Here is a 13,902-nt window from a genome sequence, read left to right as displayed (position 1 = left end):
CAGTTGATGGCACCTTGTAGAAGCAGGGCAGGTAAACTGGCAAATTACCAATTGTCTGGAGCGGTGCATAATCACATTCTTAGCAGGCATGTGGATGTTAACCTGCTAGGAGGATCAAAGGCTATGTTGTTTGCAGTGCTAACATTAGCCACACACAGTAAACTAATTTAACACAGTGTACCCACAAGATGCACATCACAAAGTATCATACATTACAGCGGGATTTAAAGAAGTCGTTAATTGAATTATTGAAGAATGTGATGAACTATTTCAAACAGCAAATAAAAGGGTACATGTTATTGGACAGTGCTGTGTCATGGTAAATAAGATTAGCTTTGGGCGCTGGTTTAGCTCAGCTGGTAGAGCAGATGCCTCATGTTTGGTGTCGGGACCGGTACCCCACACTCTCTCACCCCTTATTGCCTGTCTCTCTCCCATCATCAAAATAAGTTGTGTTTTGACTATTTTTGGAGACTTTTATTACCACAAGGCTTGTTGAGTAGTCTTAATTCAAGTTTAAGTTCTGTTAAATCAACTGAGAAAGATTAGTTGCTGGGAACATCCATTGTCAGATCAGACAGAGCAACAATATAAAAAAAAAGTATTTGAAAATAAGTTATAAAAACATTATGACCAGACAATATCATTTATTTGGAGCCAGTCTAACTTCGGGTTCTGATAACATTTCAAGGTGTTTTTTTGGGGGTTTTTTTCGAAAGAGAGTCATGTACATGTATATAGTTAGTGACTGACGCATCTGAGATTTGGTAGGAAAGACAAAAGATTTGAGTACCTGGGATTTAGTGAACCTCTGGAAACTTCTGCCATCTCTTCGCTGACCTTGAGCAAGTACACTTTGTAGAGTATAGTGGTTAGGAACTCCTTTAGAAGATAGAGGTGTAAAAGAAGTAGCTCCACATCTTTGGCTTTATAATTACATTCACTACCTGGAAGCTGCTTCTGAGCTCAGTGCCTCTTGTAAAAAAAGAAAAACATAGGTAATCATGTAAGTTACTATCTATAAAGTTGAAATTGTCACACACATTGATCAAAGTCTCATCCTTAATGTACAAATCATTGCAAAGCATATTAAAGAAACCATCATTTGAGTGATGGTCATAACTTTATAAGTATTTCTGACAACCTTAATGTATTCCCAGGTTTAATTATTTCTTAATATTGACATTTCTAATTAAGCTGCATAATTGGAAGGCCTGTGTTCAGTGGCAATCATTTAAACAGGCACTGAAAAATTAATATAAAAATTATTAATGAATACTACCGCTTTTAATTGCTGTGTACCCATATTCATAATTGCTGCCGCATCCTCCTTGAAATGACATGGTGACAAATACAAGTGTCATGTCAGCGCTTTCCTTCTTCATCTCACACCTCAATCAAAGCTAAGCCATTTCACCTCAGCGACGAACACTGAAACAAATTAAAGTCCCATTCATTTTCCACCTTCATTAATGCATCTTGTTTCCAAGGTTACAATCATTTAGTAACTGTGGAACAAATACATTCAAAGAACAGCAGCTTTGATATTTGCAGAGGAAGACGAGGATGGAGCTTACTGGAAAAACAAATCAGCCAAGAGTTTTAATCCTCTGGCTCCCAAAGTGTTCCGCACATGTTTATCACTAAACAAAGCCTTTTTCATCTGAACAAACATTTTGATATTAGATTTTAGAAGCTTATGCCCACCGACTACTGTTCATAATTCAAACCCAGCCTTGTCAATGTTATACTAGAAGGTACATACTGCATTCAATAGTCCATATCCAAAGGCTGACAGGAGACAGTATGAGCAGTTGCCGCACAATGTCATTACATTCCTAGTGTTTCCTCCTGTGGCTTGATGTGACAACACCAGACACAATGACCCAATTTGGCTGAGTGGCTATAGGGGGGTGCCAATAGTGGGTTGTATCATAAATACTGTTCAAAGACCCTCTTACAGGCAATAATGCAATTTATTTTAAGTAATGAAACGCGGCAATATAAAATGTCAAAATTTGAAAGTGTTTACACACCACATTTGCTTCTTTTCTCACATCTAAAGAGGAAAAAAATAGAGCCTAAAGAAATGCAGGGGCTGGAGGTGGTGGGGGCAATGATGAGTTCTCTGACTAGCCTCTTTCGCATGCAAATCATATCTGAATTTCTCATTAGCATAAATGCATGAGCAACTTTAAATGCTTTTAATTTTCAATCTCGCCAAGCAGAGGAGTAATTTGTCACTGTCAGGATGGGAGACTAAAAGGGGGGGGGGGGGGGGACCAAAGGGAGCCAAGGACTCCATGCTAAACTGAAATCACAGAAAATTTCTGATTTACTAATTGACTGATGTGCAGTTCAGTCAAGTTGCCTTGAAGGTGTAAATAATTCTGTGTATATTCAAATGGCAAAAATGAGAGAGTGTGGGGTGGATGCGGAAAAGCACATTAGGCTACATGATGCTTTTCCCCAGGCCATCCTTTTTTCTGCTGATTTTAATTCCCAGCCTTTCACATTTTCACTTTATCCCTTTAAAGGGCTGCAAGTTTTCTGTTTTAGTGCATAATCACAGATAATCAACTGGAAATTAAAAGAAAATGTCACATTTTCTTTCACATCTCTTTGCCATTACACGAAAAGAAGAAGCTCAAAGCTATTCAGCAGTGGAGCACAAAAACATTCCAGCTTATCTCAGAAGCATTTTTAAGTCGCTTCAAATTTTATCTCCATTCTTTAAAGATGTGAGATCAATTGACACTGCACTCTGAAGTCTAAACCACTAATGCCTCACAATTTTTTTTAACAAAGCCGTTCAGGTTCAGAAAAACCTTGTGAGCTAAATTTAGCTGTAGGTGAAAACAGGGAAAATATTTAACAAGCTTACCATTTAAACGACTGCAGCCAATTATGAACACATGATTATTATTCAGTAATAAAACTGAAGACAGCAGCAACATGGGGCTAGCTGCTTATCCCAAATGCAGAGATCTTATGGGTTTCATTGGCCTGAACAAACACTGCCAGTCTTGATGAACTACATGCCATATTCACCTCCACAAGGTTATCAAAGAATGAGTCCTGTTTCTCAAGTTGATCACGCACGAACACAAGTCGTTCTAACCTCACACCTCCTGTGGATATGAAAGGCAGACGATTTAGAGTTGGTGCAAAAAGAGATGTGACACACATAAATGTAAAATCATAACGAACAATTAAAAAAGTGTCTGGTTTTATTAAATTAAGGGTTCCAAGGTAAAGCTTTTTATGCAGTGCGCAAGGTTAGTTTCAAGAAGGATTTAGGTGCTGTCATTGAATTCAACACAAGCCAAGGTAAGCGTTTTGCAAGTGTGTTCCCACCACCACATTCAACATGTATGAGAACACCCCATTACCTTTTTAGTCTGTGTTGCAGATCAAGCTGGTTGGTGTGAGCATTTGGGAAACTGCACTGAGTTCATTCAGCGCTTCAACTACCCACATCATGCTGGAAAACTGATGAAACTGGAAAAATAAAATAAAGAAAGACCATAAATAACAATGTCTAAATCGGTTGTAGTTCCCCATATAAATTTAGCTTGACTTTAGCTTGTCTAATCTTACAGGAGCGGTTTGCAAAAACTATGCAAATGTTTTTTGGCTCAATTTAACAGTGCCATAGCTATTAGTACATTGAACATTGAAGTTTTTTACCTTTTCTCTAACAAAGCATCAAAGCAACATTTTCCTAAAAATTTGAATTAAAATTTGGATAAAATGAATGCTTACTTTGACCTATTATCAAGCATAATAGGAGTGCAACGCAGTTAAATTGTTTAATCAAATCGATAAATATTTTTTTTTAAATAAAAATTTCTTGGTGTAATAAACTAATCTGAACTCTAAACTTACTAGGTTAGTGTTTTATCTACCTTCAACATGATCTCGTTGTAATCAAAACACTGGCTCAGATAGATAGTCTGTATGAAAGCAAGCCAATAATAATAATAATTATACTAGCCGCTTAGTTTTTCAATAATACAAGTCAGCTGTGTTTGTATATATAATCATAAAAAATGTGTACCTGACATTGGGCAAATATTACTGTTGTTTTCTGGGTCTATTTTAAAACCAAGTGCGGTTAATTAAACAAGGTGTAGGGAGAGCTGGCTAGCTCCTCCACCTGCAGTAAGAAGAGGAGATGATATCGAATGCACAGGTTCAACCATCAGGGGCTGCCAATCATAATAGCTCAGGTTCCTTGAGTCGGAATTTGAAGTTGAGTGCAGTAGCCTACATGACAGCACATCAGGGCAATCAGTAACTGTGATATCTTTCTTTTTCATCTACACCTGCTGCAGTAAAATTAAGGTTATAATTTTAAATAATATTACGAAGAAAATGTATTCATTTCCTGTTAGGCCTACAGCTCATTTAGGCTGTGCAATCATGATAAAGTGTCTTTAAGAGAAATCTAGATACAATAAACTAAATAGCATAATTCATTTGAATAAAGGTCGAAACACAACGTAAAGGTAGATGTATTTTTGTGCAATACAACAACAGTGGCCAACATTTTCAAATAAAGTAGCCTATAATCATTTGACCACACGAAAACAAAACAAAAACAGTCTTCATAGGCTATATGGCCCGCCCGGTATCTACTTGGTGCAGTAGTGCAAGCAGCATGGGAAGGAAAGGATGCGGCTGTGCAAGTTGTGTTCATTTTTACATCGGGCGTATACTGCCCTCCAGTGTTGCAAGGATGAATAGTCGATAAAGAGGGCGGTCACAAGAAAAGCAACAATTGTTCTTAGTAAACCAATTGAATCAAACGACAACAAATATTCACCAAATGTTCTTTTTTAAGGTCATAGATTGGGGTAATTTTATATCTTGAAAGACAAACAGCAGTTTTGTTTTTTAATATCCATGAACAACAAACTAAAAAACGTGATCATGAATTTTGAATAATACAGTAAGGTATAGTATAGATTTCCATAATGTTACTAAAAAGAATGTGTCTCATTTTAAAACACGAGTTATTCATTATTATGCATAATCAGCATTCAGCACTATAGGTCAGGTAAAAAAAAAAAAGTGTTTTGATGGACTATCACCAAAAAGGTTTTATATCATGGGATTTTGTTGATTTGTTTTTAGAGTCTTGAAAACACAATAGCCTATATTTTTATATTATTATTATAGCCTAATCATAAGCTCCCTTCATAAAAGTAGACTGAAGGCGAACTGATCTTAATTTTTTTAAACTCTACTGTTGAATTTAAACTTTTTACCTTTTTTTCAGCAAAATATTTGCCACGTCTTTTTCTCTTTCACCCGAAAGTAAAACAAAAAAAGTAGATCTTACCATACCATTGAGAAGCACCCATAAGGGCCCGTTCCACTTGCTTTCAGTCGTGTCAGCTCATGGTGATGTCTTTAAGAAATCGACCCAAAAGAATCTTGGAAATGAAGGAATTGTTGTGTGCCACTATGTTGTAGTTGCGCCATGTGGCCACGTGGGTGACTTTCTTATGGTAACAGTGTTCCCCTGCGAAATAAAGTCCTGTCACATAATCCTTTCATAAATGCAGGGACAGAAAAACCTCCAATAGTCACAATCACGAGTTTTTAGGGTTAACAACACTCACCTTTGTTCATCACAGCTGTTTCTGAGGCGTAATTTACAGTAAATATATTTACTTAATATTGAAGCCATATCTTATTTAATGTTCTGTTAACCACATTTTTGTGTTCTGCCAAAAAAATTTCTGTATTTTGCTTTAACTTTTCACTTAACATCTACTACCCACCGTGCTGTTTATCCCGAAAGCTTAAGATAAATCAGAACCTATACTAGTATTTGACATTTTTTTATTCAATTCAATTCAATTCAATTTATTTTGTATAGCGTCAACTCATAACAAGTGTTATCTCAAGACACTTTACAAAAAGCAGGTAAAATACCTTACTCTTTGTCTGTTAACATTACAAAAGAGCAGGTAAAAAGACCTTACTCATTGTTATGTTACAAAAAGCAGGTAAAAGACCTTACTTATTGCTATATTACAAAGACCCGGCCTATCCATCATGAGCACTTTAGCAAAGCAGCAAAATGTTCTGGCAGGCCGTCAACCAACGATCTTGAGGAGCCTAAGAGAGCTCAAGAGCTCTCGGGAAAGTAGGTGGTTAGTGACTGAGATTTACAGATAGATACATGCAGTAATATGATGTACTGTATATGCACAGAGAGAGAGAGAGAGAGAGAGAGAGAGAGAGAGAGAGAGAGAGAGAGAGGAGCTCAAGGTGCCAGTTTCCCCGGTAGTCTAAGCCTATAGCAGCATAACTAAGAGCTGGTCTACACCAGCCCCAACTATAAGATTTATCAAAAAGGAAAGTTTTAAGTCTATTCTTAAAAATACAGACTGTGTCTGCCTCCCGGACCCCGGCTGGAAGGCGGTTCCAGAGGAGAGGAGCCTGATAACTGAAGGCTTTACCCCCCATAGTACACTTGGAGACTGTAGGTACCACCAGCAGGCCTGCACTCCGGGACCGCAACGCTCTCGAGGGACAGTACAGCACTAGCAGCTCCTTCAGGTAAGATGGTGCCTGGCCATTTAGCGCTTTGTAGGTGAGAAGAAGGATCTTGAATTCTATTCTAGACTGTATAGGGAGCCAGTGCAGAGAAGCCAGGACAGGAGTGATGTGGTCCCATTTCCTGGTTCTGGTCAGTACACGAGCTGCAGCGTTCTGGACCAGTTGAAGAGTCTTTAGAGACTTGCCAGAGCACCCTGACAAAAGAGAGTTACAATAATCCAATCTGGAGGTAACAAATGCATGAACTAGTTTTTCTGCATCATTTTGTGACAGGATTTTCCTGATCTTGGATATATTACGAAGGTGAAAATAGGCTGTTCTTGAAACTTGACTGATGTGAGAGCTAAAAGACATATCTTGATCAAATAGAACTCCTAGATTCCTAACAGTGGTGCTAGATGCCAGGCTGATGTCATTGAGGACAGTCAAATCACCAGAAAAAGTCTCTCTGAGGTTCTTAAGGCCTAGCACAATAACTTCAGTCTTGTCTGAGTTAAGTAGCAAAACATTTCTGGTCATCCAGGTCTTAACGCCCTTAAGGCATGTTTCTAGCTGACATAACTGACTGGTGCCATCGGGCTTCATTGATACATAAAGCTTTTACATTGACAATAAAATGTAGGCCTGAGGCTTAAGCTTTTTTGTTTTTGATGTGAACATCATCATGGGCGGGTCCATTGAAATGTATAGGTTAGACCAGTAATGTCTGACCTTGTACACCCATACCTGGACCTGCACAAAAATTAGGATGGCAGAAAAATAAGGTGGCTAGGGCATTTGACCTCAATGCAATAAACTTTTTTCATTGAGCTCCAAAAGCTGATTATATCCAGGTTGACGATGTGAATGTTAGCCAGGAGACTAGCACTATTGCTACTGATCCAATACACATGCCCTGATATGATTAAATGGCATCTGCAGAGGGCCCATTCACATTTCAGAGGCCCAGACATCTCTTTGGGCGGGTCTCTGGACCAAAGATGCTTGTGATTGGTTAATGATTGCGAGCTCCTTGTACATTCATACAGCACTGAACTGGGTGACAGTACAACCTGAGTTTGCCATATTAATGTTTACATTGTCCTTAACAAAAGAGCCTACTGACAAGAATTTACAGTTTTATGTGGAAAAGACTTCTCAACTATTGCATGGTTTTGCTACCATGTACAGTAAATGTCATGTGTGCACAGCAGTATTACTGTGCAGTAACAGCAGGTATCCACCAGATGGCAGCTTTGTTCCTAGCAAAGAAAAATGCAGTTATTCTCCATAAAAGCAAAGCCATATTAAGAACACCAGATCATATTCAGACACAAAATATTTTATTTGAAGCACTTATTTCTGACTGATATACATTATCCAACAGCTTATTTGTCAGCCCACGCCGTATGCCTTTAACAGAAAGCCATTACTTAGCATTGCGTCACTTTACCGTCGATCACATCAGCAGATCCACAACTACCAAGTCCATACAAAAAAAATCACAAAAAATGCAGATGGCAGTCAGCGAAATATCGAAACCACATCCATGTTTCTATAGTCCTTTTGACTGCTTAGAGATATTTCTTCAAACATTATCAAAAGCTATTTGTTTCAAGAATATAACAACATTAGCCTCTTTACAAAACTCCCTCTGTTATTGCAGCAGCAAACAAAAACTGAGAAATATCTAAAAGATGTAGACCTAAAATTGTAACAAATGTGCTCAGATGCAAAAGGAAACTGGTGTGATTGTGTCATGGCAGCAGTTTGTTTTTATTGGAAGCAACTTGGGTCATGACCATGAACTGCTGAAGAACTCTGGTATCTGATTTGACTAAAGACCTAAAGGATCAACCCACTCTGTGTGGAAATGTGCAAGCAGCAAAACACTAGTCTGTTGTTTTTTTTTTTCTTCAAAAGAGAGCCTAAGATACAAGATCCATCTGTGTGTGTCGTGAATGGCTAGTTTTCCTTTAACTTCCCAGAAAGTGCCTTTTAGCAGCAAACGTCATGCCCTTTCTCTTAAAAAACAACAACTAGGCCTATTGCATTTATTATCAACATGACCATGGTGACATCAGAGGAACAACTGTTATTAGGAAGGTGATTCACAAAATCACAAGATTTCAGTATAAGCTTTTTTTAAAGACTACCTGAATTGTTGTTTGTCTTTGGCAAATGTGCTCTATGTAGGGACTTCAGTGATTACACATTATAAACAAAATGGTCTTCCCTTCATCTCTTATCAATGTACTTTTAAACTGTAATAGTTCATTTTAACTTTGAAAGATTTTCAGACTCTCTCAGAAGATTACAAAGTTTCTGACAAGGCTGTTTTAAACTTCTTCTTTCTTTTGACCGAAAAGGCACCGTGCTGTACCTGCTTTGTAAAGAGCATATTTGTCTGGTACAAATATTCAAATATTTGCTTTTATGCTGACTTCACTTTGACCTTGAGTCACATGAATGCATCACTGATCAGAGATGAAGTACAGCTACAGCCGTTTGTCGATCATAAACGTATAGAAGTCAAATATTTGCTGTTTTAATCTCAATCAATCGATCATTATTTGTATGGTGCCAATTCATAATAAATGTTATCTGAAGACACTTTAAAAAAAAGAGCTCTTTGTTGTATCATATATTTATATCATGTGTTTACAAAGACCCAACATTAATCCACCATGAGCAAAGTAGCAAGAAGCAAGGAAAGACATCCTGTTCTTGTTTCTCAGGAGACGATCTGAAGCTTTCTTCTATTATACTGTATATAAAAAATATACTATCCTTTGTCGGGCCTCTCACTGTTGGTCTTCTCGAGGTTTGGGGAATTTCTGTTTTTAAAACTATTCTTTGATATTTTATTGACCAAAAATGGACGGTGAAAACAACATTAGTTGCAGCCCTAGTTTGAGGAATACTATTCCTTCCCAGTCAGAGTCCTCTGATAACTGTTACATAGTGTTACAGCAGTCCAAACTGTATACTCAGTGTCGTTTGCATAGACCTTATGTTGCATCGTTCGTAAAGCTCACTAACTCTGCTTCCTTCCTTTTAATACAACTTTACACAAATCTTTTGTTTCCAAAGTCATGGGTCAACTAGGTAATAGTTTCTATTTAATATCTATTCTAGCTATAAAAGTGCACCTAACCAAACTGAACACAGTGAATACACAAAAGAAAAGAACCTACAGTCACTGTCATTATTACTGTATATCTACGTTTGGACACTAAGAAAGTTTTCATTCATTCAAAAAAAAGTTTTTTTTCCCATTTAAGGCTGCAGACACATTAAATTGCCATGCAAATGTTCACATTCCACTGCAAGCAGGCGATGACGCACCAAGATAGAGAGCTGACACTGAAGAGTGTAAATAAGGTCTTCTGCTTATTTCCAGTTTTGCTATTACACATTTGTTGAGATATTCTGGATCACACACACACACACATTCACACACACACTATGTAACCCTGTCAGGCTTTTCAGGCAAAGTGAGAACAAAAGGAAACAGAACGCCTTTCGCTTCCAGAGGCGCCCTGAGCGGCTCCTCTACGAAGTAGGCGTTCTCCTCCTCCACTACAAACTGAAGAGTCTGGCTTTTGTTCACACAGTAGATGCAGTTCCCGATAACAGCACACCTGAAGGGTAAATGACTTCCAAGCCTCTGCGATGCACAATCATGCCACATTTTCACTATGCTGTTGTACTTGAACACGTTGATCCCCAGCTCTCTGTTCACATCGAAGCGGTAAATGAAGCTCTTCAGAGCCACCATGTCTGTGGACTTCTTCCTGCTGTTGTTGTACGGACACTCCTGCCACTCGTCCCTCTTTGTGTCGTACTTGAGAAGGCGGTAAAAGAGAGAGCCTCCTGAGACGTAGAGTTCTCCGCTGCACGTCGTGGCTTCGTGCGCCACAGCGAAGGCTCCCTTCGGCAAGGGGGCCACAGTAGTCCATCTGTCCATGCGGGGATCATATTTTTCCACTGTAAACAAACATTCCCCTCCAATGGCATACAGGTAGCCATCCATGGACACGAGTTTTAGCTGGGCACGGGCCTGCATCAGGGGTCTGACCTCAGCCCAGCTACTGGTTATTGGGTTGTAACAGAAAACCTTGTCTGAAACCTTGCCCTTGTCTCCATAGCCCTTTATCCCCCCTGCCACAAACAGGTAGTTATACATGGTACAGATGCCACACCCTTTCGTGTTTATGTCCTCAGGCATCGCTGTCAAAGGCCTCCAGTCGTTTGCTGTTTCATTATAGTAGTAAATCATATGATTCTCCTCCAAAGACCCAAAGGACAACGGGCTCTGTGGCCGGCTGCCGCAGCGGCTCGGCGGCCGACTTCCAACGCGATCAAACACATCATTAATCTCTGCCACCATGAGTGTCTTCCTCCCCTCCATCCTCTTCTTCAGGATAAGATCGCGCTCAGATCCAGTCAGGCGACCGTACACAGACGGGTCTTTGAGAATCTGGAGGAAGTTGTCGCTCATGAATCCGTAGGCGGTCTCCTTCAGTTCGCTGAGCCGCTGCTTTTTGGCGATGGTGAGAATCTCGTAGCAGTTCTCTGCAGTGACTTGTGCAGACATGGAGTCCATGGCGGCCTGGACGGCACAGGGGATCTGGAGGATTTTAGCCCCTGTGATGACTTCTACGACATTATCCTTGGAAACATTCATTTTAGAGGTGTAAACATAGTCGATCAACGTGGACAGAGTCTTGTAACTGATGCCCTTCACTTTCAGGATGTCCCGGGACAGCCGAGCTTTGAAGTAATCACTTTTTTCAGCCAGAACAGACTTGTGAGCGCTGATCCTCTGACCGCCCACCTCGATGACTAAATCAGGATCTTTTTTAGCCATCGTGTTCGCCTCGATGCTGTCTCTGCGCTCAAGGTTTGATTCCAGGACTGACCAATCAGTTTCCTGTTTGGCCTGGCCGGGCGAGCTTATGGAGGAGTCTGAATTGTCAGACACTTTAGCTCTGGCGCCATTGTGGATCTCACTGCCTGTACAATTTTGTTGCATGGTAGAAATGTGATTGGTTACAGCAGAGTCAGCGTAAGGAGAGAGGTCAGGAGCGGCCTTATCATTTGGGAGGGAGAACTTTTCAGTTCTTGAGATAAACGAGCCGTTACCTTGCTGATGATCCACATTATTATTCTCCATCAGTGTCCCATCCAACAGGTATTCCTTCTCGAACACAGGAGGCGGGCTGAAATCCTGGCTGTCCTTTAGGAATCCTTGGACGTAGCCTGGACATGAATTCATATCTTTGTCAGAAGGCGTGACAAGTTCAGGGTTCACAGCATGGAGGATGACATCTGCCTCCACCGTGATGGCCCCTCCTCCCTGCCTGCAGCCCTCGTTCATTTTGACGCACTCACTGCTGACGGGAGACGGCGTTTCCGTCGATCATGCTGAGTGGGTGGAGAGTGGATGGAGAAACTTGCGATTGCACTCCTCTCTGCTCACCTACATGAAGGAAAACACAAAGAGTTCAAAGAGTGGTTTGGATATCATTGATGATGATGATGGTAATGACGATGGTTTTTGTTTAATAACAATGACTTATAAGATGGTTTCTATACTGATTAGAACTCTCAAGAACTGCCGTCAATGTTGTGCTTTGCCTCTGGTCACTTCCTGTCAGCACCTGTGTGTCCAATCGGACTCAAAGCTGATCGTTTGCTCTTACTGACATTGTTCCCTTTTTTCTAGATCCTTGCTTGTGCTGTACTCACTCTCTGATGTACGTCGCTTTGGATAAAAGCGTCTGCTGAGTGAATTGTGGAATTGTAGAGTTCATTTAGCAGAAGCTCACAGAGAAGTGAAAAAATGAGCCTTCAAGCTGCAAAGACTTCTGTGCTCTCTTAGGGGCGCCGTTTCTCTAATAAAATTAGAAGCTGTGAAATTTGCAGGAAACATTACTTAGTGCTTGTGTAACACTCCTGTATAAAATGTGTCAGCAATGCAGTCAATCCAGCTGCAGCAGCACTGACCTTTTTTTTTTCTTTTTTTTTTTAATGTACAATAATACATCCAGTTGAACAAAGACTTAGCATGCAGCTTCTTGTTGGTGTAAACTGCATGACCTACTGCAATAATCACCCAAGCCTGTCCATTATTTGTGTTAATCTGGAGCCAGTCACAGCGCATGCGCAAATACTGTTGAGCTGATGGAGGAATTAATCTCCAACATAACTGAGAAAGGGTGTTCAAAATGACATCATGACTCTTGTTTACGCATTCCCTGATAATGTCGGACAAACGCATAGAAAAAAAAAAGCGGTTTATTCCTCCATCAAATCAATAACACATGGGAGTATTTTACACAGAACTCATTTTTAATCAAATTAGTATTGACGTGTGAGGATTTAAGTCTACTGGCAGCGTAATGTGACTTACCTGCCTATCCTAGATGCAGTTAAACAGCTCGGCAGCCCCAGTTTCCCCGCCAGTCTCCCCACAAAGCTCGGTTACGTAAGGAAGTCGCAATCCTGATGAAGCAGCCGGGCTGTGCTCCCCTGGATGACATTACCGTACAGACTATCGCAGCTGCTTTATCCCATCCGTTTCCCCTTCATCCATCCAAACACTCCTACCGTTGTCTCATCCGCTCCTGCACTGAAACCTCCCCCGGGTGGAGGGACGGTGTCGAGGGAGGGAACCTATCAAATAATCATTTTACTGGTCGCACCTCCTTCAGGATCTAGTCGTTGTCAACTAATTCCCTTCCTGTGGAAGTGGGGTGGGCGCACGAGCCGTCCACCACCACGGACAGGCAAGCAGAGAAACCAGCACGCGGACTGGCCAGGACTCTAATTTTGTTGTCTTTCTTTTTTTTTTTTTTTTCTTTCTCCTTACAGTTGACTACAGTGAGGTGGTTGTCATTGATCTAAACCACGCCCCATCTGTCGGATTTAACCCTACACTCAACAGCACGAGCACGAACCCCATATGTTGGGCGCGCGCTGGACGCTTCACAGAGACATTCCTTTACGCATCATCCCTGTCCTCCTGGGTACCACTACCAGTGGGTGGGTGGGTGGGGGGGACCAGGGGCGGAATATAGCCTATGGGGAAAACCCCATCACATCCCTTGCAAACAAAAAAAACAATCTAATACTAATTTTATCATAAAATGAGTTGCCATTATTGTGGAATAGGCCTACAACAAGATATATAATACCTGTTAAAATGATAGAGTGGTGCTGATGCACTTAAATCAAATTAAAGCTCCGCAGGACTTTGGGGCTCCCTGTGGACAAAGTGGTATGAATGATCTATTTGTAGTTTGTGTCCTGTGCATGTAAGTAATGTTTTTGAACAAATAT

General features: G+C 40.4%; 1 protein-coding gene across 1 annotated transcript; it reads right to left on the bottom strand.

Annotated features, from left to right (window-relative positions):
• Window positions 1-7,881: 7,881 nt before the first annotated feature.
• On the bottom strand, window positions 7,882-13,592 carry LOC110001143 (kelch repeat and BTB domain-containing protein 11). Its single transcript, XM_020656585.3, has 2 exons — window positions 12,974-13,592; window positions 7,882-12,040 (listed from the first exon to the last, which is right to left on the bottom strand). Exon 2 carries the CDS (start codon window positions 11,936-11,938, stop codon window positions 10,022-10,024), a length of 1,917 nt encoding a protein of 638 aa, XP_020512241.1. The 5' UTR covers window positions 11,939-12,040; window positions 12,974-13,592; the 3' UTR covers window positions 7,882-10,021.
• Between the last annotated feature and the right edge of the window lie 310 nt (window positions 13,593-13,902).

Source organism: Labrus bergylta, chromosome 18 (assembly GCF_963930695.1).
Source record: "Labrus bergylta chromosome 18, fLabBer1.1, whole genome shotgun sequence".
NCBI lineage: Eukaryota > Metazoa > Chordata > Actinopteri > Labriformes > Labridae > Labrus > Labrus bergylta.
Note: the sequence above shows the minus strand (reverse complement) of the source record. Positions and strands in the feature narration are given on the sequence as shown.